Here is a 27590-nt window from a genome sequence, read left to right as displayed (position 1 = left end):
AGTCACAATGAAATGTCCGTATAATGTGACCGGAGTACTGTAGGACTTATAAAGTAGTCACAATGAAATGTCGGTATAATGTGACCAGAATACTGTAGGACATATAAAGTAGTCACAATGAAATGTCCGTATAATGTGACCGGAGTACTGTAGGACTTATAAAGTAGTCACAATGAAATGTCCGTATAATGTGACCAGAATACTGTAGGACATATAAAGTAGTCACAATGAAATGTTGGTATAATGTGACCGGAGTACTGTAGGACATATAAAGTAGTCACAAGGAAATGTCCGTATAATGTGACTGGAGTATTGTAGGACTTATAAAGTAGTCACAATGAAATGTCGGTATAATGTGACCAGAGTACTGTAGTACTTATAAAGTAGTCACAATGAAATCTCCGTATAATGTGACTGGAGTACTGTAGGACTTATAAAGTAGTCACAATGAGATGTCGGTATAATGTGACTGGAGTATTGTAGGACTTATAAAGTAGGCACAATGAAATGTCGGTATAATGTGACTGGAGTATTGTAGGACTTATAAAGTAGGCACAATGAAATGTCGGTATAATGTGACTGGAGTATTGTAGGACTTATAAAGTAGTTACAATGAGATGTCGGTATAATGTGACTGGAGTATTGTAGGACTTATAAAGTAGACACAATGAGATGTCCGTATAATGTGACCGGAGTGCTGTAGGACATATAAAGAAGTCACAATGAAATGTCGGTATAATGTGACCAGAGTACTGTAGGACTTATAAAGCAGTCACAATGAAATGTCCGTATAATGTGACCAGAGTACTGTAGGACATATAAAGTAGTCACAAGGAAAATGGGCCAGAATACTGTAGGACATATAAAGTAGTCACAATGAAATGTCGGTATAATGTGACCGGAGCACTGTAGGACTTCTAAAGTAGTCACAATGAAATGTCCGTATAATGTGACTGGAGTATTGTAGGACTTATAAAGTAGGCACAATGAAATGTCGGTATAATGTGACTGGAGTATTGTAGGACTTATAAAGTAGACACAATGAGATGTCCGTATAATGTGACCGGAGTGCTGTAGGACATATAAAGAAGTCACAATGAAATGTCGGTATAATGTGACCAGAATACTGTAGGACATATAAAGTAGTCACAATGAAATGTTGGTATAATGTGACCGGAGTACTGTAGGACATATAAAGTAGTCACAAGGAAAATGGGCCAGAATACTGTAGGACATATAAAGTAGTCACAATGAAATGTCCGTATAATGTGACCTGAGTACTGTAGGACTTATAAAGTAGTCACAATCAAATGTCGGTACAATGTGACCGGAGTACTGTAGGACTTATAAAGTAGTTACAAGGAAATGTCCGTATAATGTGACCTGAGTACTGTAGGACTTATAAAGTAAGTAGTCACAATGAAATGTCCGTATAATGTGACTGGAGTATTGTAGGACTTATAAAGTAGTCACAATGAAATGTCCGTATAATGTGACCTGAGTACTGTAGGACTTATAAAGTAAGTAGTCACAATGAAATGTCCGTATAATGTGACTGGAGTATTGTAGGACTTATAAAGTAGACACAATGAGATGTCCGTATAATGTGACCGGAGTACTGTAGGACATATAAAGTAGTCACAATGAAATGTCGGTATAATGTGACCAGAATACTGTAGGACATATAAAGAAGTCACAATGAAATGTCGGTATAATGTGACCGGAGCACTGTAGGACATATAAAGTAGTCACAAGGAAAATGGGCCAGAATACTGTAGGACATATAAAGTAGTCACAATGAAATGTTGGTGTAATGTGACCGGGGTACTGTAGGACATATAAAGTAGTCACAAGGAAAATGGGCCAGAATACTGTAGGACATATAAAGTAGTCACAATGAGATGTCGGTATAATGTGACTGGAGTATTGTAGGACTTATAAAGTAGGCACAATGAAATGTCGGTATAATGTGACTGGAGTATTGTAGGACTTATAAAGTAGTCACAATGAAATGTCGGTATAATGTGACCGGAGCACTGTAGGACATATAAAGTAGTCACAAGGAAAATGGGCCAGAATACTGTAGGACATATAAAGTAGTCACAATGAAGTGTTGGTATAATGTGACCGGAGTACTGTAGGACATATAAAGTAGTCACAATGAAATGTTGGTATAATGTGACCAGAGTACTGTAGGACTTATAAAGCAGTCACAATGAAATGTCCGTATAATGTGACCTGAGTACTGTAGGACTTATAAAGTAGTCACAAGGAAATGTCGGTATAATGTGACCAGAATACTGTAGGACATATAAAGTAGTCACAATGAAATGTTGGTATAATGTGACCAGAGTACTGTAGGACTTATAAAGCAGTCACAATGAAATGTCCGTATAATGTGACCGGAGTACTGTAGGACATATAAAGTAGTCACAAGGAAAATGGGCCAGAATACTGTAGGACATATAAAGTAGTCACAATGAAATGTTGGTATAATGTGACCAGAGTACTGTAGGACATATAAAGTAGTCACAAGGAAAATGGGCCAGAATACTGTAGGACATATAAAGTAGTCACAATGAAATGTTGGTATAATGTGACCAGAGTACTGTAGGACTTATAAAGTAGTCACAATGAAATCTCCGTATAATGTGACTGGAGTACTGTAGGACTTATAAAGTAGTCACAATGAAATGTCGGTATAATGTGACCAGAGTACTGTAGGACTTATAAAGCAGTCACAATGAAATGTCCGTATAATGTGACCGGAATACTGTAGGACTTATGAAATAGTCACAGTGAAATTTCCGTATAATGTGACCAGAGTGCTGTAGGACTTATAAAGTAGTCACAATGAAATGTCGGTATAATGTGACTGGAGTATTGTAGGACTTATAAAGTAGACACAATGAGATGTCAGTATAATGTGACCAGAGTACTGTAGGACTTATAAAGTAGACACAATGAGATGTCCGTATAATGTGACCGGAGTACTGTAGGACTTATAAAGTAGTCACAAGGAAATGTCGGTATAATGTGACCAGAATACTGTAGGACATATAAAGTAGTCACAATGAAATGTCGGTATAATGTGACTGGAGTATTGTAGGACTTATAAAGTAGACACAATGAGATATCGGTATAATGTGACCAGAGTACTGTAGGACTTATAAAGCAGTCACAATGAAATGTCCGTATAATGTGACCGGAATACTGTAGGACTTATGAAATAGTCACAGTGAAATTTCCGTATAATGTGACCAGAGTGCTGTAGGACTTATAAAGTAGTCACAATGAAATGTCGGTATAATGTGACCAGAGTACTGTAGGACATATAAAGTAGTCACAATGAAATGTTGGTATAATGTGACCGGAGTACTGTAGGACATATAAAGTAGTCACAATGAAATGTTGGTATAATGTGACCGGAGTACTGTAGGACATATAAAGTAGTCACAAGGAAATGTCCGTATAATGTGACTGGAGTATTGTAGGACTTATAAAGTAGACACAATGAGATATCGGTATAATGTGACCAGAGTACTGTAGGACTTATAAAGTAGACACAATGAGATGTCAGTATAATGTGACCAGAGTACTGTAGGACTTATAAAGTAGACACAATGAGATGTCAGTATAATGTGACCAGAGTACTGTAGGACTTATAAAGTAGACACAATGAGATGTCGGTATAATGTGACCAGAGTACTGTAGGACTTATAAAGCAGTCACAATGAAATGTCCGTATAATGTGACCGGAGTACTGTAGGACTTATAAAGTAGTCACAAGGAAATGTCGGTATAATGTGACCAGAATACTGTAGGACATATAAAGTAGTCACAATGAAATGTCCGTATAATGTGACTGGAGTATTGTAGGACTTATAAAGTAGTTACAATGAGATGTCGGTATAATGTGACTGGAGTATTGTAGGACTTATAAAGTAGACACAATGAGATGTCAGTATAATGTGACCAGAGTACTGTAGGACTTATAAAGTAGTCACAATGAAATGTCCGTAAAATGTGACCGGAATACTGTACTGGGTGACTTTGATATGTTACTTCTGTAAGGTTACATCGGATCGGGGCTATTGTAAGGAGACAAAGCAATACTGTCTCCAGCACACAAGCATGCATTACACCCATGGAGGTCCGTCACTGAATGACTTCAGCCTGATGATATGACTTTGAAAACTGACATTATAATATTTTGACCACATTGCATCCTGTTCTATTTACACCTCTATGGTACTGCCATCTAACCTCAGATGGCATTCATGTGAGCTTTGAATGCCGTGGCCAACATGTTGACATTATAAAATCCTGTAATGGTCGATACCACTTACCCTCCCTTGAAGACGACAGTTGTCTATCAATACAGGATACAAACACTTATTTAAACTTGATTACAAATTTTGATGAGTTAATGAACTTTTTAATTCTTTAAGGACTGAGAATCTGGTAGAGTTGATGTATACATAACCATTATGAATGACATAACCAGGAATCTGATGGTACAAACAGCCTATTTTAGGATATTTAAATTTTGAGACGTGTAAGCTTTTCACATTATTATCTTGACAATAATTCACTGCAACTGATTTTTTGAGACGGGCTTGTTTTTTGAGTTCATCACACAACAATTCTGAAGATCATACATGAAACGAGACCTGGTTCTATTACCAGGAACCGAAGAGGCGCATTGCATTAATAACAAGCAATGTTTGTCGAGATATCAGGAAAGGTCAAAGGTTGCAAGACGTATAAAAGAGCCAAGAAAGTTTTTTAGATAATTTTAATTCTCCTTTGGACTAAAACTCTTTATTTGAACAGATTGAGGGACTTTAAAGATTTACCGTTATTTCCTCTTTTGCTCCATGTCCTCTGCGTCAGGGAAGGCCGCACCCTCAATTTATACAAAACAGATTCCGCTTGGACCAATAATAATTCAAACCAACTTCCAATAAAAATCCACTGCACCACAGCATGAGCTCCTAAATGAACTAAAAACCATCAGAGATATTATCTTCATCCTTCCCACATTAGAGGAATGCCATTTTTTTCTGAATTGGTAATCGTTGGGGTTATTTCAAAAATAAGCTCATCAGTTTTTGTGTGAATAACCAAATGGTCTAGGGTCATGATATTTGGTTTGAAGTAGGGTGAGATGGAGGGCCGACATAGTTTTTATATGAATGACCTATATTCACTTTAACCCTTTCACCCCTATGTAACTTTAGTAAACTCTACTATGTATTGATCTGGATGAGTCCATTATGGTCTACAGTGGTGAAAGGGTTAAGGGCTGTGTTGAATTATAAGATGTAGAGTAATAATATATATAAATATAAGCATACATTTCATGTATATTGGCTATTAAGACTGACATTTAGCCACTTTGAAGCCCACAGATGTGAGATGAATTTGTGAACAGTGTTGATAGACAGGTGTACAACACAGGCCCAATTGACCTTTTGGTTTATCTTCCTTAATCAATTAAATAACGCAAAGCTTTATACACTAAGTTATAGAGCGCAACACGAGTGAAAAATATCAAAATATTAACGAGTGAAATATATTTGTTATTACTGAAGACACCATTGAACATAAAACATGAAAACTGTAATGCATTTAAAAAGGGCGGGAATCAGAAGCGTAATAATTAGCGCCATATTCTAATGACGTCACGCTTGACAACAAGGCTGCGCGCCATTTTGAATGGGATACTCAACGCAATTCCGATGTTTTCTGCTTTTTTTCTGGTATGATTGCTTATAAAAATGTTATTAATTGTATATTTATGTAAATACTGAAGTGTGTGTACAAAACATATACCTTAACAACCACTTATTCTACCATCGCTTGCAGCGAATAGAAGATATCGTTATGATTGGTCAATACCAAAAAGTTATATTTTCACACTGTGAAAAATCACTTTTGATATTTGTCACAGTGTGAAAGATATCAGTTTTATCACGTTGATAGAATCCGATATTTCAATGGCAAAAATGTAATAAAAACCTTGTCAGAATATTTTCACAGTGGGTTCTGTAAAAACCCAAACCCAAACAAAAACAAAACAATAAAACAAATGCATATTTCTTTTGTTATTTTATTTCTTGCTTTGATCCAATCTTGCCCATTTCCAAAAAAATATTTATAAATAGTTACATAAAAATCAAAAATAACATTAATGATATAAGTAATTGATGTCATAAACATTTGTTTCATCATAACATGACAAAATATACAAAAATAGCTCTCATACTTCTACTAAATCTACATGTAAGTGTGAGAGCAGTAACAATCTTACGTATATGTATTCTAATGTGAAGTCATTATAGATATCTCTAAATTTCTTCTTCAATTTGTATACACCTAAAATAATCAAAGCCAATCCGTTTACATAAGTGATTAAAAGAATCCATCAGTTCTTTGTAAAATAGACATAGAAATCTCAACCTAAGGGCAAGATTTTCGTAGTACATATTTGTACAGCACGTGGCTTTGCCGAGGGCTTCACTTCAAAATTGTTCTACATAATAAAATATAGAGAAACACTATCTTCATGCGAAGTGAAAATTTAGTCTGACTGAACACTTTCTTCATGATTGGTGAAAATTTAATCTGATCTGAGAAATAAAAAGATGACAGACTAAACTATAACGTACACAATGAGCACTACCTTGTGTAAATCCACACACATCCTATGTAGCTACTCTTCTGTAGCTTATCAAACAAGTACTCGAGGCTCAGACGCCTTGGGATTCAAATCAACTTCCTCCGATCATTACATAAATACGTAATATACCTGAGAACTTCAACTTTTCTTAAAAAGAAACTACCAATATCATCTAGTCTACAAAAATATGTATACCGGGTAAGCTCTAGAATTCAAACATTCACCAATATGCAGTGCCCTGTTCTTATAAAGATCTGCATGCCTTCAATTATTATCTTGTAGGTTGAATGGAAGAGATTTCAAAGTTGAAGAAAGCTGCAGCACACAGCAATTAAGTAAAATAAAGCACTCCTTAGGCTCACATACTCAGATCTGGTTGTTGTGTTCGGTGGCAAGGTTCATTAGGACGGATTTCAGTTTGTAGGTAGATCATAATCCACTCAGATCTAGTTAGAGCACTCCGCAGTAAGATTGAAGAGTATGGATTTGAGGTACTCAGATCTGGTTGAAGCACTCCTCAGTATGATTGAAGAGTTTGGATTTGAGGTAGACTATAACCTACTCAGATTTGGTTGGAGCACTCCGCTGTGAGATTGAAGAGTATGGATTTAAGGTTGAGGGCTAGGAAGGCCTGATCTGTGGCACAGCCACGTAGCAGTTCCTGTATGATGGCCACTATGGTGTATACTTCAAAGTACTTCCTGTTGGACCTGTAAGTAGAGCCAAGTTATTATTACATGTATCTATGACTCGGAAGATGGAGACATAGTCTAAGATACACAGGTTTTGTAGGATAAGCTAGGCTGTTTATAGAAATGTACTTTAAGCACTTATAGAAGTCTGGAGTTTCACTGTGGTGCCTTGGTAACAACACTTTCTGTGGAAACCAATGGTTATCGCATTCTTAGCAGTGAGATAATTGTGTGTATTAGTCACAGTGTAAAGGATAACGGGCTGCTGTTCTGCCTAAGCATATTATTTACCTAAAGTTGGTGTGGGAGCATTATTTTGTTAGGAAAACTATCATATATATAATACTTCATTCTTTATTGAAAAAGTGTGATAAATATTTGGATTAAATAGAAATGCTTTAGAACTTTTAAGGTTGTTGTCATAAGTTAAATAAACACCAAGTTCAATCACCTTCTTCATCTCCTTACATACGTAACAGTTAAAATGAAGACTGTCTTACTGTGTCCACAAGTCTGATCGTTGTTTTTATGCAAAGGTAGAGAGACTTGAAGTTGACCATTAACTATAGCCAAGAGTTATATAAGAAAGAGATATCGGTATCATTGTAATTTCTTTTCCAGGAAAACATCTGTGCTACAGGGATGTGATCCTTGGACATCTTGGTTATATAGAGTAGACCTTAGCATCTGTGTTTTTTGTTTAGCTTATACTTTTCTGCAACATTACTGTCAATAATGCTCTAACTCCCTAGAACGCCTTCGACTGTCATTAGGTGAATATAGAGGAAGTGATATAAGATTAACAGAAAAAGAACTTCCTTTAAAGGTCTGTATACAGTAGAAAAATGATAAGACAACCTAACTCAAATCAATAGTTGATAAAGGATTGATTGCTTTTAAATAGAATAGTTGATTAAAACAGATTAAAATAGATTAAAACAGATTAAAAGAGATTAAAATAGATTAAAACAGATTAAAAGAGATTAAAATAGATTAAAACAGATTAAAACATACTAAAACAGATTAAAACAGATTAAAACATACTAAAACAGATTAAAACAGATTAAAACATACTAAAACAGACTAAAACAGACTAAAACAGATTAAAACAGATTAAAACAGACTAAAACAGACTAAAACATACTAAAACAGATTAAAACAGATTAAAATAGATTAAAACAGATTAAAAGAGATTAAAATAGATTAAAACAGATTAAAAGAGATTAAAATAGATTAAAACAGATTAAAACATACTAAAACAGATTAAAACAGATTAAAACATACTAAAACAGATTAAAACAGATTAAAACATACTAAAACAGACTAAAACAGACTAAAACAGATTAAAACAGATTAAAACAGACTAAAACAGACTAAAACATACTAAAACAGATTAAAACAGATTAAAATAGATTAAAACAGATTAAAAGAGATTAAAATAGATTAAAACAGATTAAAAGAGATTAAAATAGATTAAAACAGATTAAAACATACTAAAACAGATTAAAACAGATTAAAACATACTAAAACAGATTAAAACAGATTAAAACATACTAAAACAGACTAAAACAGACTAAAACAGATTAAAACAGATTAAAACAGACTAAAACAGACTAAAACATACTAAAACAGATTAAAACAGATTAAAATAGATTAAAACAGATTAAAAGAGATTAAAATAGATTAAAACAGATTAAAAGAGATTAAAATAGATTAAAACAGATTAAAACATACTAAAACAGATTAAAACAGATTAAAACATACTAAAACAGATTAAAACAGATTAAAACATACTAAAACAGACTAAAACAGACTAAAACAGATTAAAACAGATTAAAACAGACTAAAACAGACTAAAACATACTAAAACAGATTAAAACAGATTAAAATAGATTAAAACAGATTAAAAGAGATTAAAATAGATTAAAACAGATTAAAAGAGATTAAAATAGATTAAAACAGATTAAAACATACTAAAACAGATTAAAACAGATTAAAACAGATTAAAACATACTAAAACATACTAAAACAGATTAAAACATACTAAAACAGATTAAAACAGATTAAAACAGATTAAAACATACTAAAACAGATTAAAATAGATTAAAACAGACTAAAATAGATTTTAAAAGACTACGACAGACTAAACCAAACAAAACAAGACGTAAACAAAGTGAAAATATTCATATCTCTCAAGATTCGAAAATAATAAGACTGCCTTCCCTATCGTCTACACTGCTAGGTTTACAACAGATGTTGGAGACTTACTTCATTTTGGAGAGTTTCTGTAGGATGATGCTAAGTTTTTCCAGAACTTTATAATCTTGACTGGGAGCTCGCAGGACCATGGCTATGGTTCTGAACCAGGTTTCGTTACTACATCCTTCCAGAAAGGACTGCTGGAAAGGCGAGTCCGACGACATGTGTAAGAATATGTCCATGGCTGCCCCCATGAACGCCTGCCAATTACACAACCAGAATCAATGATCAATGTACAGCTGTTATTAGTTCTTGCACTCAATAATGACAGCAAATTTATTATGATGGTAATTATCCGTACACAGCTTGCTATATATAATATTTCAACTGTGAATGGTGAAATTAACAAGCCAGGGTAGATGGATCCTGATTAACATTAATCTACTGCACAAAAAATAATATTGTGTGAAATCAAGTTATAAACAGTGTTCTGTAGACATACTAAACAGTCACCTCATAATGTTACTTAGAGGTATCCCTAGTACCAGACCACTAGGTTATAATGTTACTTATATATATCCCTAGTACCAGACCACTAGGTTATAATGTTACTTATATGTATCCCTAGTACCAGACCACTAGGTTATAATGTTACTTATATGTATCCCTAGTACCAGACCACTAGGTTATAATGTTACTAATATATATCCCTAGTACCAGACCACTAGGTTATAATGTTACTTATATGTATCCCTAGTACCAGACCACTAGGTTATAATGTTACTTATACATATCCCTAGTACCAGACCACTAGGTTATAATGTAACTTATACATATCCCTAGTACCAGACCACTAGGTTATGTTACTTATACATATCCCTAGTACCAGACCACCAGGTTATAATCACTGAGCATCAAGTGACATACAGGCGTTACAGTTAGACAGGTATCCCTAGTACCAGATCACCAAGTTATACACACTGAGCATCAAGTGACATACAGGCGTTACAGTTAGACAGGTATCCCTAGTACCCGACCACCAAGTTATAATCACTGAGCATCAAGTGACATACAGGCGTTACAGTTAGACAGGCATCCCTAATACCAGACCACCAGGTTATAATCACTGAGCGTCAAGTGACATACAGGCGTTACAGTTAGACAGGTATCACTAATACCAGACCACCAGGTTATAATCACTGAGCGTCAAGTGACATACAGGCGTTACAGTTAGACAGGTATCCCTAGTACCCGACCACCAAGTTATAATCACTGAGCATCAAGTGACATACAGGCGTTACAGTTAGACAGGTATCCCTAGTACCCGACCACCAAGTTATAATCACTGAGCATCAAGTGACATACAGGCGTTACAGTTAGACAGGTATCACTAATACCAGACCACCAGGTTATAATCACTGAGCGTCAAGTGACATACAGGCGTTACAGTTAGACAGGTATCCCTAGTACCTGATCACCAAGTTATACACACTGAGCATCAAGTGACATACAGGCGTTACAGTTAGACAGGTATCCCTAGTACCAGATCACCAAGTTATAATCACTGAGCATCAAGTGACATACAGGCGTTACAGTTAGACAGGTATCACTAATACCAGACCACCAGGTTATAATCACTGAGCGTCAAGTGACATACAGGCGTTACAGTTAGACAGGTATCCCTAATACCACACCACCAGGTTATAATCACTGAGCATCAAGTGACATACAGGCGTTACAGTTAGACAGGTATCCCTAGTACCAGACCACCAAGTTATAACCACTGAGCATCAAGTGACATACAGGCGTTACAGTTAGACAGGTATCACTAATACCAGACCACCAGGTTATAATCACTGAGCGTCAAGTGACATACAGGCGTTACAGTTAGACAGGTATCCCTAGTACCAGATCACCAAGTTATACACACTGAGCATCAAGTGACATACAGGCGTTACAGTTAGACAGGGATCCCTAGGACCAGATCACCAAGTTATACACACTGAGCATCAAGTGACATACAGGCGTTACAGTTAGACAGGTATCCCTAGTACCAGATCACCAAGTTATACACACTGAGCATCAAGTGACATACAGGCGTTACAGTTAGACAGGTATCCCTAATACCAGACCACCAGGTTATAATCACTGAGCATCAAGTGACATACAGGCGTTACAGTTAGACAGACTATATAAAAATGTAGATTTTATAGAAATCTGATGATTGACTATAAGCCTGTCATTTCATTGGGTGATGAAGAGATGATGTACAAACAATGTATTAAATATGTGTAATTGTTTTTGTATCAAGTAAAACCTTGATATTACATATGTCTAAACTGACAAGTCTAATGGAAGGATATATAGATAGTTACTGTCCTGAAGTTTGATCAATTAACTGTGACGGAGAGATGTTCGTTACCTTATTGACCGGTTTAAGGTACATCAGGATGACCGGGGTAGCATGGTAGTACAGATACAGCTCCTTGGCAATGTCTGACTTCAGGTCGTTCCTCAGCACATCAAACACATGGGCTAGAAGGTCAACTGTAATATATAACCAGATAAAAAACCTTAACCCAGTGGTCAAATTATATTCACTTATACATAGCAGTAGTCCTTTAAAGATTTGACCCCCAATTCCATTATTGTGCCTGCCTTTTGACCCTTTTAGAACTCTACAACATTGAACAATGGTTTAAGATCAACCATTTGGGCCCTGCCCCTTCTGGCCCAAGAGGGCTACATCCTTCATTTAATTATTATATACTTTGCCAAGGAGCAATCTTTGCAATATTCGGCAAAAATTCCCTTAGGTATCAGCCTTTTAGCCAGGTGAGCTAAAATTTCAGATCAGCTATGTAATGAAATCAACACATAAGTATGCTGTAAAAAGGTGACACGCCAAAGAATAATACCAAATCATACGCTTACTTCATTGGATATGTTGAATGAAATGGACACTTCATAGCTAACATTTGGCAAAGTGAATCAAAAAGATAAATATGCGTGCAATGAATCCCCAGAGTATGAAACTTATTTGTATCAATACCAGTGTGCCATTTACAAAAATTACAGCGGCATCACCTTTATAAATATACAAGTGATACATTTTGACATTTAACAGCTTTATGTAGATCCCATGGTGTGGAAATGTTGAAGCTGTGACGCCTTACCCTGACTGAGAGTCTTTAGTATGATGAGGGAGGACAGGAGTCGGACGTGGAGGTTTGTACTCCGGAAGTAAACGGTGTCCTTGTTCTTGTCCAGCTTGACCAGTGGTAATGGTGTACTGTCCAGCGTTTTGTCAGTGTCAGAGAAACGTACAGTCTTGGCACGGTACATCTCCTCCCCAAGTCTTCGTAATGTCGAGGAAAGGCTGGACTTCTAAAACCAGAGGAATATGGAAATAAACATTTCTCCTTTAGGAGTGTTAGTGGAGAAAACTGTAAAAGTCATTTAAAGTTAATTGCTACTTATTGAAATGTAAGGTTTGAACTCAGTTTCATTATGATATAATAAAAGTAAGGTGAGTAGAGGCTCACAAAGATATACCCCACTTCCCCCATCACCCCACTTTGCCCATCACCCCACTTCCCCCATCACCCCACTTCGCTCATCACCCCACTTTGCCCATCACCCCACTTTGCCCATCACCCCACTTCCCCCATCACCCCACTTTGCCCATCACCCCACTTTGCCCATCACCCCACGTTGCCCATGACCTTTGACCATTCAATTTTGACCAATGACCATCAAATCAGATGGAAAAACTCAATGATACCATAATTTAGTGTAAATACAAATTACATTTGTTGAGGGGTTCGTGGGATACCTTGTACACAAGCCTTTCACTTCAAAAGTCTTTGAATGTGACCTTTGACCTCTACCAGTGACCACCAAAATGTGATCAGGTGTAGATTTTGGTATTAGCGTACTGGTTGTAGCGGTTACCTGTGAGCCTGAGCCCTGTTCTATGTGTACCAGTGACCAGTAGATGAACTGTATACACGGTAGACTAATACGGAGATTATGTCCTGGAAACTCCCGCAATAAATCCACAGAAGACGGTAAAATCTACAACCAAAATTCAGACACTTCAAGGTTTTGTTTATTATGTCACTTTTCTCATATCGACATGTTCCTGTTTCTAGTCTAAAAATGTCAAATAGTGAAGAACTATGTAAATGACTTTGTTGAACTGTCTGTAGGTTTTATTCACATCAACTTGAATTTGTAATTGAGAGGATGCCATTTCAATAAGGATAGTGCTTATATCTGATTTTTTTTTATTTGTGAATGATTGTCCTCGGGAATGAACATGTAAATAGTAACATGATGTTACTCAGAGGATCTTTGATTTCTATAACCAACAGTGTGTAATCACTGATGACCACACGTCCAGTGTCAGTGAACAACAGGCTAGATGGAGGTAAACCCTGGGTTAAACAAGTTAATTAGCATTATGTTATTATTCAGGGTTCCAAGTTACCCTATTGTTAGTTGTCTCAGAAGACATATATGACATTCCTTACCTTTAGGACTTTCTCCTGGACATACTCAGGGGAGAAGTATCGCTCAGCGGGCCGAGATGGCTGGTCAGTCACAGTGTATCGCAAGTGGGCATCAGAAATCCAGTCCAACAGCACTCCCATCACATCGAATGTGTATACTGGTAAAGCTAGCTGGAACCGACAGTAATATACAAGTAACACCTAGAACATCTAGTTTAGGTAACACCAAGGATTAAAACTTCACATGGAACACTCTAAGGCAGTAGGTTGTCTATCACGCCACACCTACCTTAGACTGCTTTGCTGGTTTAGATTTTTCTTCTGCATCCTTTGGTAGTTTCTGTTTTGGTACGGCAAGTGCTAAGTCTTTTTGTCGTTCTGCGAATTCTTGCTTTCTCTGAAACAGCACATCATTGATATGAAGGTGAAACTAGAACACTGACAGGTCAGGAAGGGCCCGGCCATGTGCCTGGCTGTTATACCTCCTCTATGGTAACTTGGAACCTATAACACTTGTTTAACCCCTCTTACACACCTATACATATACACTCTAGGTAAACCACCATGTCAAATTACAAAAAGAGTTGTCTTTTTGATTCTGAGATAATCTCCGGAAACAAAAGTGTGAACGGACAGATGCACAAACAGACAGACACTGTAATTACTGTGGCACATCCATAAAATATATTTCTGATGCAGGGCCCTATTTATAATTACTGGCACTGATGCAGGGCCCTACTTAAAATTACTGGCACTGATGCAGGGCCCTACTTATAATTACTGGACCTGATGCAGGGCCCTTCTTATAATTACTGGCACTGATGCAGGGCCCTATTTATAACTACTGGCACTGATGCAGGGCCCTATTTATAATTACTGGCACTGATGCAGGGCCCTACTTAAAATTATTCGCACTGATGCAGGGCCCTACTTAAAATTATTGGCACTGATGCAGGGCCCTACTTATAATTACTGGCACTGATGCAGGGCCCTACTTATAATTACTGGCCCTGATGCAGGGCCCTACTTAAAATTACTGGCACTGATGCAGGGCCCTACTTACAATTACTGGACCTGATGCAGGGCCCTACTTATAATAACTGGCTCTGATGCAGGACCCCAATTCAAATTACTAGCACTGATGCAGGACCCTACTTATATATACTGGTACACTGGACCTGATGCAGGGCCCTATTTATAACTACTGTCACACTGGACCTGATTCAGGGCCCTACTTATATATACTGGCACACTGGACCTGATTCAGGACCCTACTTATAACTACTGGTACACTGGACCTGATGCAGGGCCCTACTTATAATTACTGGCACACTGGCCCTGATGCAGGGCCCTACTTATAATGACTGGCACACTGGACCTGAGGCAGGCCCCTACTTATAATGACTGGCACACTGGACCTGAGGCAGGCCCCTACTTATAATGACTGGCACACTGGACCTGATGCAGGGCCCTACTTATAATTACAGAATTACTGGACCTGATGCAGGGCCCTACTTATAATGACTGTCACACTGGACCTGATTCAGGGCCCTACTTACAATGACTGGCACACTGGACCTGATGCAGGGCCCTACTTACAAGGACTGTCACACTGGACCTGATTCAGGGCCCTACTTATAATTACTGTCACACTGGACCTGATGCAGGCCCTATTAATAATGACTGTCACACTGGACCTGATGCAGGGCCCTACTTGTAATGACTGGCACACTGGACCTGATGCAGGGCCCTACTTATAATGACTGGCACACTGGACCTGATGCAGGGCCCTACTTATAATGACTGGCACACTGGACCTGATGCAGGGCCCTACTTATAATGACTGGCACACTGGACCTGATGCAGGGCCCTACTTATAATGACTGGCACACTGGACCTGATGCAGGGCCCTACTTATAATGACTGGCACACTGGACCTGATGCAGGGCCCTACTTATAATGACTGGCACACTGGACCTGATGCAGGGCCCTACTTATAATGACTGGCACACTGGACCTGATGCAGGGCCCTACTTATAATGACTGGCACACTGGACCTGATGCAGGGCCCTACTTATAATGACTGGCACACTGGACCTGATGCAGGGCCCTACTTATAATGACTGGCACACTGGACCTGATGCAGGGCCCTACTTATAATGACTGGCACACTGGACCTGATGCAGGGCCCTACTTATAATGACTGGCACACTGGACCTGATGCAGGGCCCTACTTATAATGACTGGCACACTGGACCTGATGCAGGGCCCTACTTATAATGACTGGCACACTGGACCTGATGCAGGGCCCTACTAATAATGACTGGCACACTGGACCTGATGCAGGGCCCTACTTATAATGACTGGCACACTGGACCTGATGCAGGGCCCTACTTATAATGACTGGCACACTGGACCTGATGCAGGGCCCTACTTATAATGACTGGCACACTGGACCTGATGCAGGGCCCTACTTATAATGACTGGCACACTGGACCTGATGCAGGGCCCTACTTATAATGACTGGCACACTGGACCTGATGCAGGGCCCTACTTATAATGACTGGCACACTGGACCTGATGCAGGGCCCTACTTATAATGACTGGCACACTGGACCTGATGCAGGGCCCTACTTATAATGACTGGCACACTGGACCTGATGCAGGGCCCTACTTATAATGACTGGCACACTGGACCTGATGCAGGGCCCTACTTATAATGACTGGCACACTGGACCTGATGCAGGGCCCTACTTATAATGACTGGCACACTGGACCTGATGCAGGGCCCTACTTATAATGACTGGCACACTGGACCTGATGCAGGGCCCTACTTATAATGACTGGCACACTGGACCTGATGCAGGGCCCTACTTATAATGACTGGCACACTGGACCTGATGCAGGGCCCTACTTATAATGACTGGCACACTGGACCTGATGCAGGGCCCTACTTATAATGACTGGCACACTGGACCTGATGCAGGGCCCTACTTATAATGACTGGCACACTGGACCTGATGCAGGGCCCTACTTATAATGACTGGCACACTGGACCTGATGCAGGGCCCTACTTATAATGACTGGCACACTGGACCTGATGCAGGGCCCTACTTATAATGACTGGCACACTGGACCTGATGCAGGGCCCTACTTATAATGACTGGCACACTGGACCTGATGCAGGGCCCTACTTATAATGACTGGCACACTGGACCTGATGCAGGGCCCTACTTATAATGACTGGCACACTGGACCTGATGCAGGGCCCTACTTATAATGACTGGCACACTGGACCTGATGCAGGGCCCTACTTATAATGACTGGCACACTGGACCTGATGCAGGGCCCTACTTATAATGACTGGCACACTGGACCTGATGCAGGGCCCTACTTATAATGACTGGCACACTGGACCTGATGCAGGGCCCTACTTATAATGACTGGCACACTGGACCTGATGCAGGGCCCTACTTATAATGACTGGCACACTGGACCTGATGCAGGGCCCTACTTATAATGACTGGCACACTGGACCTGATGCAGGGCCCTACTTATAATGACTGGCACACTGGACCTGATGCAGGGCCCTACTTATAATGACTGGCACACTGGACCTGATGCAGGGCCCTACTTATAATGACTGGCACACTGGACCTGATGCAGGGCCCTACTAATAATGACTGGCACACTGGACCTGGCTTTCCATTGGACTATACAGCCATCATCCTCAGATAGAAGAAAGGTAAGAATGTTTACCTGTAGATTGGTCAGTCTGGACTGGACACTCACAGACTGCTTCTCCAGCTTGTCATGTTCTGCTTGTAAGGTTTCCAGCTGTAACAGATATAGTACATTACACCTACACCTGTTATACGGATAAAATAACAAAAAGTCTCCCGTCGTATTTACACTTTATCTAGAATCGATTAATTAGTTAAATCTTTATAGATTTTTAAGTTTTCCTTTTATTTTGGTTTTCCCTCAACATATCTATTAATGTACAAATATCTGTAATCTTCTAACCAGGTTTGTTTTCACTTTCATTTTTTTTTTTCCTGTTTTATAAAAAGAAATTACCAAAAAGAAACTGTGTTTAACTGTTTTTCATGTTTTTTATGTAAGAAATTTGTGATGTCATAATCTGATATAAACTAAAAAAAAAAAAAAAAATGCCATCCTTAGGTGTCTAGATTTCTTACCTCCTGTTTTAGTGCGTCATTTGCTTGCTTTAGAGTCTCAAAGTTGTCTTTAAGACGTTTGTTTTCCTTTCCTTTCTCTCTCAGGGCTTGTTGTAATGTATCGACCTCTGCTCTGTGCTTCTGATGAAAACATAAAACTTCCCTTTCACATTTCTAATCTCACACATATGCCATGATCCATTCATTAAATTTTTAACAAGAAGCCCAGAGGGTCTGTATCGCTCACATGGATAATAAAGCAACCATGGGAAATTATTCTTATTACATAAAATCCCTCCAATCGTGCAGAAGTTTTTTTTTTTTAAAGATTTAAACCTCTAATTTCCCCCATTGGACCCCGCAACTCTCAGCCCACAGGGGGTCCAAACCCAAAATGTTTGTCCCCTTTGCCTAAGGATGCTCCAGGTTAAATTGGGATAAAATCCCTCAATTCCTACAGTAGAAGAAGGATTTTAAAGGTTTTAGCTCTATTTCCCCTATTGGATCCCACCTCTCTGCCCCAAGGTAGGCCACACATACACCGTTATTACAAAATATAGTCCCCTTTGCCCAAGGATGCTCCAGACCAAATTAGGATAAAATCCCTTTATCCCTTCAATAGAAGAAGGATTTTAAAGGTTTTACCTCTATTTGGCTCTGCCCCCAGGGTGGCCACACCCACCGTTTAACAAAATTTAGTCCCCTTTGCCCAATGATGCTCCAGACCAAATTAGGATAAAATCCCTTTATCCCTACAATAGAAGAAGGATTTTAAAGGTTTTACCTCTATTTCCCCTATTGGGCCCCACCTCTCTTCCCCCAGGGAGGCCACACCCATCTTTTATACAAAATTGAGTCCCCTTGGCCTAAGGATGCTACAGACCAAATTTAGTCCAAATATACTTGGCTGTTCAGGACAAGTAGCGTTTTAAAGCTACAACCTTCGGACAGGTGAGCTAAAAACTAAAGTTTAAACAGTAATTCAAGTCTGAAAGTAACATGAAGATAATTTGTTTAGCAGTTCTGTGAACATGATATGTGTGACAGAACCACAAGATAATTTGTCTGACAGCACCTCAACATAGTATTTGCCGACAGTACCATGGATAGAATTTTTCTTGAGTACAATGATGATAATTTGTCTGATAGCATGTTTTGTCTGACAGTAATGTGAAGATAATTTGTCTGATAGTATAATCTGTCTAATAGTATAATCTGTCTGATAGTTTAATCTGTCTGATAGTATAATCTGTCTGATAGTATAATCTGTCTGATAGTATAATTTGTCTGATAGTATAATTTGTCTGATAGTACCATGAAGATAATCTGTCTGATAGTATAATTTGTCTGATAGTGCCATGAAGATATTCTGTCTGATAGTATAATTTGTCTTATAGGACCATGAAGATAATCTGTCTGATAATATAATTTGTCTGATAGTACCATTTGTCTGATAGTACCATAAAGACAATCTGTCTGATAGTATAATTTGGCTGATAGTACCATAAAGATAATCTGTCTAATAGTATAAATTGTCTGATAGTACCATAAAGATGATCTGTCTAATAGTATAATTTGTCTTATAGTACCATGGAGATAATTTGTCTGATAGGATAATTTGTCTGATAGTATAATCTGTCTAATAGTATAATCTGTCTGAGAGGTAAATCTGGCTGATAGTATAATCTGTCTGATAGGATAATCTGTCTGATAGTATAATTTGTCTTATAGGACCATGAAGATAATCTGTCTGATAATATAATTTGTCTGATAGTACCATAGAGATAATCTGTCTGATAGTATAAATTGTCTGATAATACCAAGAAGATAAACTGTCAGATAGTATAATTTGTCTGATAGTCCCATGAAGATAATCTGTCTGATAATATAATTTGTCTGATAGTACCATGAAGATAATTTGTCTGATAGTATAATCTGTCTAATAGTATAATCTGTCTGAGAGGTAAATCTGGCTGATAGTATAATCTGTCTGATAGTATAACTTGTCTGATAGTATAATTTGTCTTATAGTACCATGGAGATAATTTGTCTGATAGGATAATTTGTCTGATAGTATAATTTTTCTGATAGTACCATGAAGATAATCTCTCTGATAGTATAATTTGTCTGATAGTACCATAAAGATAATCTGTCTAATAGTATAATTTGTCTGATAGTACCATAAAGATAATCTGTCTAGTAGTATAATTTGTCTGATAGTACCATAAAGATAATATGTCTGATAGTATAATTTGTCTGATAGTACCATTTGTCTGATAGTACCATGAAGATAATCTGTCTGATAGTATAATTTGTCTGATAGTACCATGAAGATAATTTGTCTGATAGCATAATTTGTCTGATAGTACCATTTGTCTGATAGTACCATTTGTCTGATAGTACCATGAAGATAATTTGTCTGATAGTACCCGGTACCGTGAAGATAATTTGTCTGATAGTAACATTAATACAGACAGACAGAACTTTTACTTCATTTCATCAGACAAGAAACAGACAACATGTATCACAGTCTGATGCATACTTATGTTCAGGCATGTCTTATCAAAGATATTAGAGCTACACAGACAGACTGAACTTTTACACCATTATTCCAGACCTTCATACCCTTGTTAGGCCTTGTGACTGTGACTTTAGACTTGTGAGAAGGATGAAGAGACAGACAGACAGATATATAGACTAATAGAATCAATCACCCCCTTGTGGGTAAGATAGGGGAATCTCAACCTGAGGGGGAAGATTCTTATGTTGCCAAACATGAGGCTTTGCTGAGTGTTTGTCAACTTAAGAATCTTTCCCCGAGGGTTGCGATTCCCCTATCTTACCCACAAGGGGGTGAATGATTCTTTTTCTCTTACCCTGTTTTCTCAATTTGTATCATATACACAATGTAATGATAACGTTACATGCTAAATTCAGGGTTGACGTGACGTTCATGGATTGTTGACGTGACGTCATTGTATTGTTGACATGACGTCATTGTATTGTTGAAGTGATGTCATACCATTGTTATGAATAGGGGAATCCCCCCCGTCTCAACCATAGGGTGAAACAAGGAATCATCTTACCCTGGACAGGTGTATGCGCACTTTTACCGGTGTGATATTTCCTTGTCTCACCCTAGGGTTGAGACGGGGGGATTCCCCTATTCATAACAATGGTATGACGTCACTTCAACAATACAATGACGTCACGTCAACAATCCATCAACGTCACTTCAACCCTGAATTTAGCATGTAGCGTTATCATTACATTGTATATATGATACACAATGGAAGAACAGGGTAAGAGAAAAAGAATTATTCACCCCCTTGTGGGTGAGAAAGGGGAATCTCAACCCTCTTGAAAAGATTCTTAAGTTGCCAAACACTTGGCAAAGCCTCGTGTTTGGCAACATAAGAATCTTCCTCCTCAGGGTGAGATTCCCCTATTTCACCCCCAAGTGGGTGAGAGATTCTATTAATCTCACACTGGTAAAAGTGCGGATACACCTGTCCAGGGTAAGAGAAAGACTGTTGTATGATTTGCTCACCTCCTCTATGGCCTGTATCCTCTGGCGGACGGCGTGGTTTGTGATGGTCTGTACACTAGCCGAGGAGATAGACACCATTCTCTCTCGCTCCTTTACCTTCTGTTCTCTCTCATACAGGATCTTGTTCTCATCCTGAAAAAACAGGTTTGTTTTAAGTCACAGAGACTATACATTTGATGATAATACTACTGTGTGTTGTACACGGAGGGCTCCATTATAAAACATTTTAACTTTGAGTAAAATATCATGGAATGCAGCATATGTAAACAGTACATAGTAGTTATGATAGTCTGTAATATGGTATGTTAACTTACTGCAATTGAGTAATACTTTACCTTGAACTTTTTACTGATAGTCTGTAATATGGTATGTTAACTTACATGAATTGAGCAATGCTTTACCTTGAGCTTTTTACTGATAGTCTGTAATATGGTATGTTAACTTACTGCAATTGAGTAATACTTTACCTTGATCTTTTTACTGATAGTCTGTAATATGGTATGTTAACTTACAGGAATTGAGCTATGTTTTACCTTGAGCTTTTTACTGATAGTCTCCAATATGGTATGTTAACTTACAGGAATTGAGCAATGCTTTACCTTGAGCTTTTTACTGATAGTCTGTAATTCTCTGTAAATCTCCTTCATGTTGCTTTTACTATGGTGTTCTGAAAAACAAAAATATGTTTGATAATTTATATGGTATGAAAATTGTGCAACATACGAACAATGTCAGTCTTATCCCAATGTATAGTTGTGTCTCAGTAAATGTCCTACTGTCCTATATCAAATCGCATCATGATTTTAGTAGATATGGCTTTGTAATCTTGACCTTAGTTACAGATTTCAGGCACTTATCTTTGTATCACAATCACACTGCCTAATACTGATGTCTAAGTTCTCATTGTTTTGATATAGCAGTATTTATGTTACTGTTGTAATAGATGAATTGTCCTTAGAATCACACTACTGAAACTGTACCTATATGAATGTCACCTAACACAGGTAGTGTTGAGGATGTAACCCCCTAAACAACTATTTTTTCATGGATGTCATAATGTATCATGCTCAAGCAGTCTTGATGATATCCCTTTTTTAGGTAGGCCTCTATACAGTATCCATTTTATCTGTTTCTATAGGAGCTTCATCCCAACACCAATGCTGTCATACTAGAAGTGTAATTCATTATGGCTAATTAATCAGCTTTTTCTGTTAAAATCATATCAAATTACTGTTAAAAATTAACCTTCGTCTGATAAATCAGCATCATAGTTCTGGCTTTTCTTTCTATGCTTTTTGTGTTTGACCTCATGAAGGTAGAAGTCAGAGAGACTGTCTGACTCAATGATCTGCCCATGGCCACCGTCATCTGGAGGATTGATAGGTGTTACTGTGGAGTCTGAAGATGAGATCAAAACTTTAGTTCATAATGAAGTAAAAATGGACAAAACATGATCCCAAATTTTGCTACTAAAACAATGACAGGAAGAAAATAAAGTTCTATAGTTTTTTCTGCAATTGGTTAAAAATTTAATTAATCCAGAAGTAATGTTTTGTTTGAGCTGGAGAGGACCTATTGGTACTCTTGATCTCAATTACAAACTCAGCATTAGGCAACAGTCAGTGAAGGTCATCTACAGCACCAATGAGACTATGATTTTGATTGTTTCTCAAATATAACTTTTTATTTTTCACACTTCCTCTTTCATTAGTCAATTAGTCTTTACCTATATCACTGTCTCCAGAAAAGTCAAGTGGCTTTGGCCTCCTTGAATTGCTCATAATGAAATCTGAAAAGACAAATAAAAAGGACCTGAGTAAGTATTGCATGCATGATTTTTAATCTCTGCTCATACTGTTCATAAAACAAATAATAAACTGATCTGTATGCCTGAATGTAGTTATTCATATATATATATATACAAGCACAAAAATGGAAGTCAATATTTCCATTGGCATTATATTAATATTTTTACAAATTAGTTATTATTAAAAGACTTGTAATGAAGTCAGTGTTACCTATTTTGATACATAAACCAATTACATGCTAAACAGTTGGTATTTCATCAAAGAACAACCATATAATTTAATAACCTATATAATATTTCATTCAATTAATATTCTTTTGTTCATAATCAAATAAGTTCTGTATATATGGGTTTGCAATGGATATCTTTACATTTCTTTACCAACCATATAGTTTGTGGCTCTTTTCCTATCATTTGCTGATGAATCAAAGATTGTTGTTTTTTGTGACCATATTTAATGACGATGACTCTAAAACACTTTGGCAAAATATCAACTTCATGCACAAAATTGCAGGAAGAATCCAATGGCTGCTGATCCCAGAGAGCTCATTTTCGACATGAGTGCCAAACAGGATACCCCAAATAGTATCCAATGGCTGTGTATAGCTAATTTTTGACACGGTTCAATTAGTCGATCAATAGCTCTCTAGAGCTAATGTTTTACTGTTGTACACTTACCCGACTTTAAATAAAGATTATTGTATTGTAATTATTTATGACAAGCTAATTACCTTTGGAAATCATATCTTGATCATACTATTATTGGACTTGTAGGGAAGCAAGTGAAACCAGTACTTGAGTATATGCCAATACATTTTGGAATCTATCATCAATGTCTTATAAATCATACAAGAGTGCATAATGAAGCAGAAAAGAAACGTAACCAATATAAATTCCTTCATGACTAAATTGTCACACAGTGAAATGTTACAAAAATTATGTTACACACTAGGTAACTTAACTCAGTTAAGGAGGAGAATTTTGTTGTAGATGTAAAAGTATTATTTTCTACCAGAATAGTCAGTGTGCTACTGTTGGCAAAACAAAGAGATATATGTAATATGCACTACATCTACAAATTGGATAGTCCGAGATTCATTGGGCTTCAAATCAGACATCCACCACAACGCTTCTTGTCAGAATGTCAAGTCTGGTTTTGGAGCAAGATGAAATTCGGGCTGGGCAAGTTTTGCGGGTTTAATAAGATCCTTTATTTATTAACAAAGCCAACACAATCAAATATGAAGAATGACCCATCAAGATCATCTGTCTGCAGTCAGCATAATCATGACCGGTTCAGACTTGTAACTTGTAACAGTGATGCCGAAATAACTTCCATAACGAAGAAATGGTGAAAATGATTGGCCTAGAACAAACACGTTGAATTTTAATTAACATATCAATAAACTTAATACAGTTTTTATACCTGTGTAGTGCTTTCAGACTTCAAGCACCATATTTTTCTTCTGTCAATGTGTGTTTGTTGACATTTTATGCGCCATTTTGAATTTGGTGCCGTTTCTCGCGAAGTAACAAAGTCTCACGTGATTTCATATTCGGACATTTCTCGAATTTTCTTTATATTTGATATAAAAGTCAGAGAAGTATCGAAACATACTTGATAAGCAGAAATTCTGAAAATTGCTGATTGTCACTTAGAATTTATCTACAAATCTCGAAATGTTCACGTTGTCAAGTGTATTTGCGCATGTTATAGGGAAATATAAGATACCGTCAACAGGTGTGTACAGAGTGTCATCAAATATTTCATGTGTAAAATGATTTGTCATTTATGTGTACTTTCGATGCACGTTGTTACTTTGTAACAGTGTGCCACTGTGAGACTGAACAGTTAAGATTTAACTATAGAGACACATTTAATATCTTTGTGAGCAGGTGTTGAAACCTAATGATAGTTAATACTATACTTTAAAGCTGTTCACCCATAGTTACACTAAATGTGTTAAATGTTTGATAAGAGTTGTTTCCCCTGAACCAGTGTGTTTACTTGTGGCTCTAGATCTAGACTGTACCTGTATCAATTGGGTGCTGATCCTATAATTGAAAAATATATAGCTGGTGACTTACAAAAATGTCCACCCTCCATGCAGTACCTACTGCGGACCATTTTTATGCAAAAAGATCATCTGGATTGGCCTTAGGGTTTAACATTTTATGGGATGCTGTTATTACTGCTGTATCTCAAAATTCACTGACTTTGTATGCTTTCATGTTTTTGTATGTCAAAGAAATTGAATTGTTTCTCAATAAAATCGTTCGCAAGATATTAAAAGAGTTATTTAGCAAAAAAGACATCTATGGGGACAAACCTAAAATATTTCTTTTTCACATTTTTAATTTACATTGCATCAAAATTATCAAACAGAAAGAATATACTTGTTTGAAAGGTATAAATCATTTCTAACTGGCACAGAAACAAATTGGTTACCAGGCCTTACTTATAAATCACTCACTACAGTACAGGTAAATTTCTACCCTAAAAGGATCGAGTTAGATTGTAGGAATTCTCACAATCAAAATTTTCAGTGCTTAAACACTCTTCATTTGTCTTACAGCTGCATTCGGATGTCCAAAGGATGTGTCCTACCAGAATTCTGGTCAGCTGCTGGAGATGGCAAAGTCTATCATACCACCACTGTCAAATGACCAGCACAAGGGCATGATGGGAAGGATAGGGGTGGTTGGAGGATGTCAAGAGTAAGCAATGTTTAGATAATTTAAGTATTGGATAAAATCTAAGGGAAAAACTCCAACATGAAGCACATCATATACTCCTTCTAAAAGAGATTTTAGAGATGGAAATTAAGGCTTACTATATATTTATTTTACATGTCAAATTTGAGAATAAGTCAAGTACCAATAAATTGTGACCTTTTGAGAACTTTATACCCCATGAACTTTTCACAAGTCAAATGAAATATATCATCAAAATTGTATCTGTCAGTACATTTATAATACCAAACTGTTGTTTTGTGAGGCAGAGATTTACTATTTAAATCAGCTACAAACTGTTGATCAAGTTATAGTTACTTAAGTGGGTATTAATTGATATATTGTTTATTGTAGGTACAGTGGAGCACCCTACTTTGCAGCTATTTCTTCTCTTAAAATGGTAAGTTTTTCAGGGCAAAGCTGCTCTGTTACTTAACAGTTTTCACTATTGATGACTTCATAAATATGTCGTACTGTTTCAAGTCAGATGACTTTCATTGTTACCTACCATCACCATGCACAATGTAGCTGTGTTCTGATGAAGGCTTGCATAGCGGATCGAAACTTAAGTCAGCTAGCACAAGTATCAATACAGTTATGGAAACCTGGATTCAGGAGTTGCTTCTCCTTTGTTTGTTTGCTTTGCTTTAATTACCACGAGAGGGCTTCTACATACCACGAGATATCCTCCTGAAACCTAAAAGATAAATGTAAACTTTATAGATACTTATTGGACATTGGTTTTTAGCTCACCTGGCCCGAAGGTCATTGGGGTCAAATATGTTTAAAACTTGTATACAACTTCTTCTGAATAACCAAGAGGCCTAGCATAATGATATTTGGCCAGTAGCATGCTGGGATAAAGGGCTATCAAGCTTGTTCAAATGAATGACCTTTACATATATTCAAGGTCACAGGGGTCAAATATGTTTAAAACCTTTAAGGTGGCTCCACACTTTCGCAATTAACCAGCAAAATTCGTTGAAACTTTCATATAATTGTTATGCAACTATGTCGAGTTGATTTTATGAAAATCTAAACATTCCGATAGTTTGGGGAATTTTTTGGAAAAAATACCAAAAAATTGAATTTTCGTCAATTCTAATATTTTCCGTTTTTTTTTGTGTGTGGCATTGTTCGGAACAATAACAACAATAATAAAATGAAAAGAAGCATTTCTAATTAACCCTACAAATATTTTATTTATCGCAAAATATGTAACACATGTT

At 37.3% G+C, this 27590-nt stretch overlaps 2 protein-coding genes across 2 annotated transcripts in view; one reads left to right on the top strand and one right to left on the bottom strand.

The window, feature by feature from the left end:
• Positions 1 to 6110: 6110 nt before the first annotated feature.
• LOC110454111 (coiled-coil domain-containing protein 138-like) lies at positions 6111 to 25156 on the bottom strand. Its single transcript, XM_021503478.1, has 14 exons — positions 25055 to 25156; positions 23548 to 23610; positions 23067 to 23219; positions 22421 to 22488; positions 21822 to 21953; positions 18293 to 18412; positions 17850 to 17927; positions 14380 to 14487; positions 14112 to 14261; positions 13531 to 13653; positions 12753 to 12963; positions 11999 to 12123; positions 9646 to 9836; positions 6111 to 7395 (listed from the first exon to the last, which is right to left on the bottom strand). Exons 2-14 carry the CDS (start codon positions 23600 to 23602, stop codon positions 7248 to 7250), a joined length of 1662 nt encoding a protein of 553 aa, XP_021359153.1. The 5' UTR covers positions 23603 to 23610; positions 25055 to 25156; the 3' UTR covers positions 6111 to 7247.
• A 79-nt stretch (positions 25157 to 25235) lies between these two features.
• The window catches only part of LOC110454118 (ATP-dependent (S)-NAD(P)H-hydrate dehydratase-like), a 101833-nt gene continuing 99478 nt past the window's right edge, over positions 25236 to 27590 (top strand). Inside the window, exons 1-3 of the mRNA XM_021503491.1 lie at positions 25236 to 25369; positions 26205 to 26346; positions 26716 to 26761. Of these exons, the coding sequence (XP_021359166.1) occupies positions 25309 to 25369; positions 26205 to 26346; positions 26716 to 26761 (249 nt within the window). The 5' untranslated portion in view covers positions 25236 to 25308. The remainder of the gene's footprint in view (positions 25370 to 26204; positions 26347 to 26715; positions 26762 to 27590) is intronic.

The sequence above is a fragment of the Mizuhopecten yessoensis genome, unplaced genomic scaffold (genome assembly GCF_002113885.1).
Source record: "Mizuhopecten yessoensis strain PY_sf001 unplaced genomic scaffold, ASM211388v2 scaffold7669, whole genome shotgun sequence".
NCBI classification, from domain to species: Eukaryota; Metazoa; Mollusca; class Bivalvia; order Pectinida; family Pectinidae; genus Mizuhopecten; species Mizuhopecten yessoensis.
Note: the sequence above shows the minus strand (reverse complement) of the source record. Positions and strands in the feature narration are given on the sequence as shown.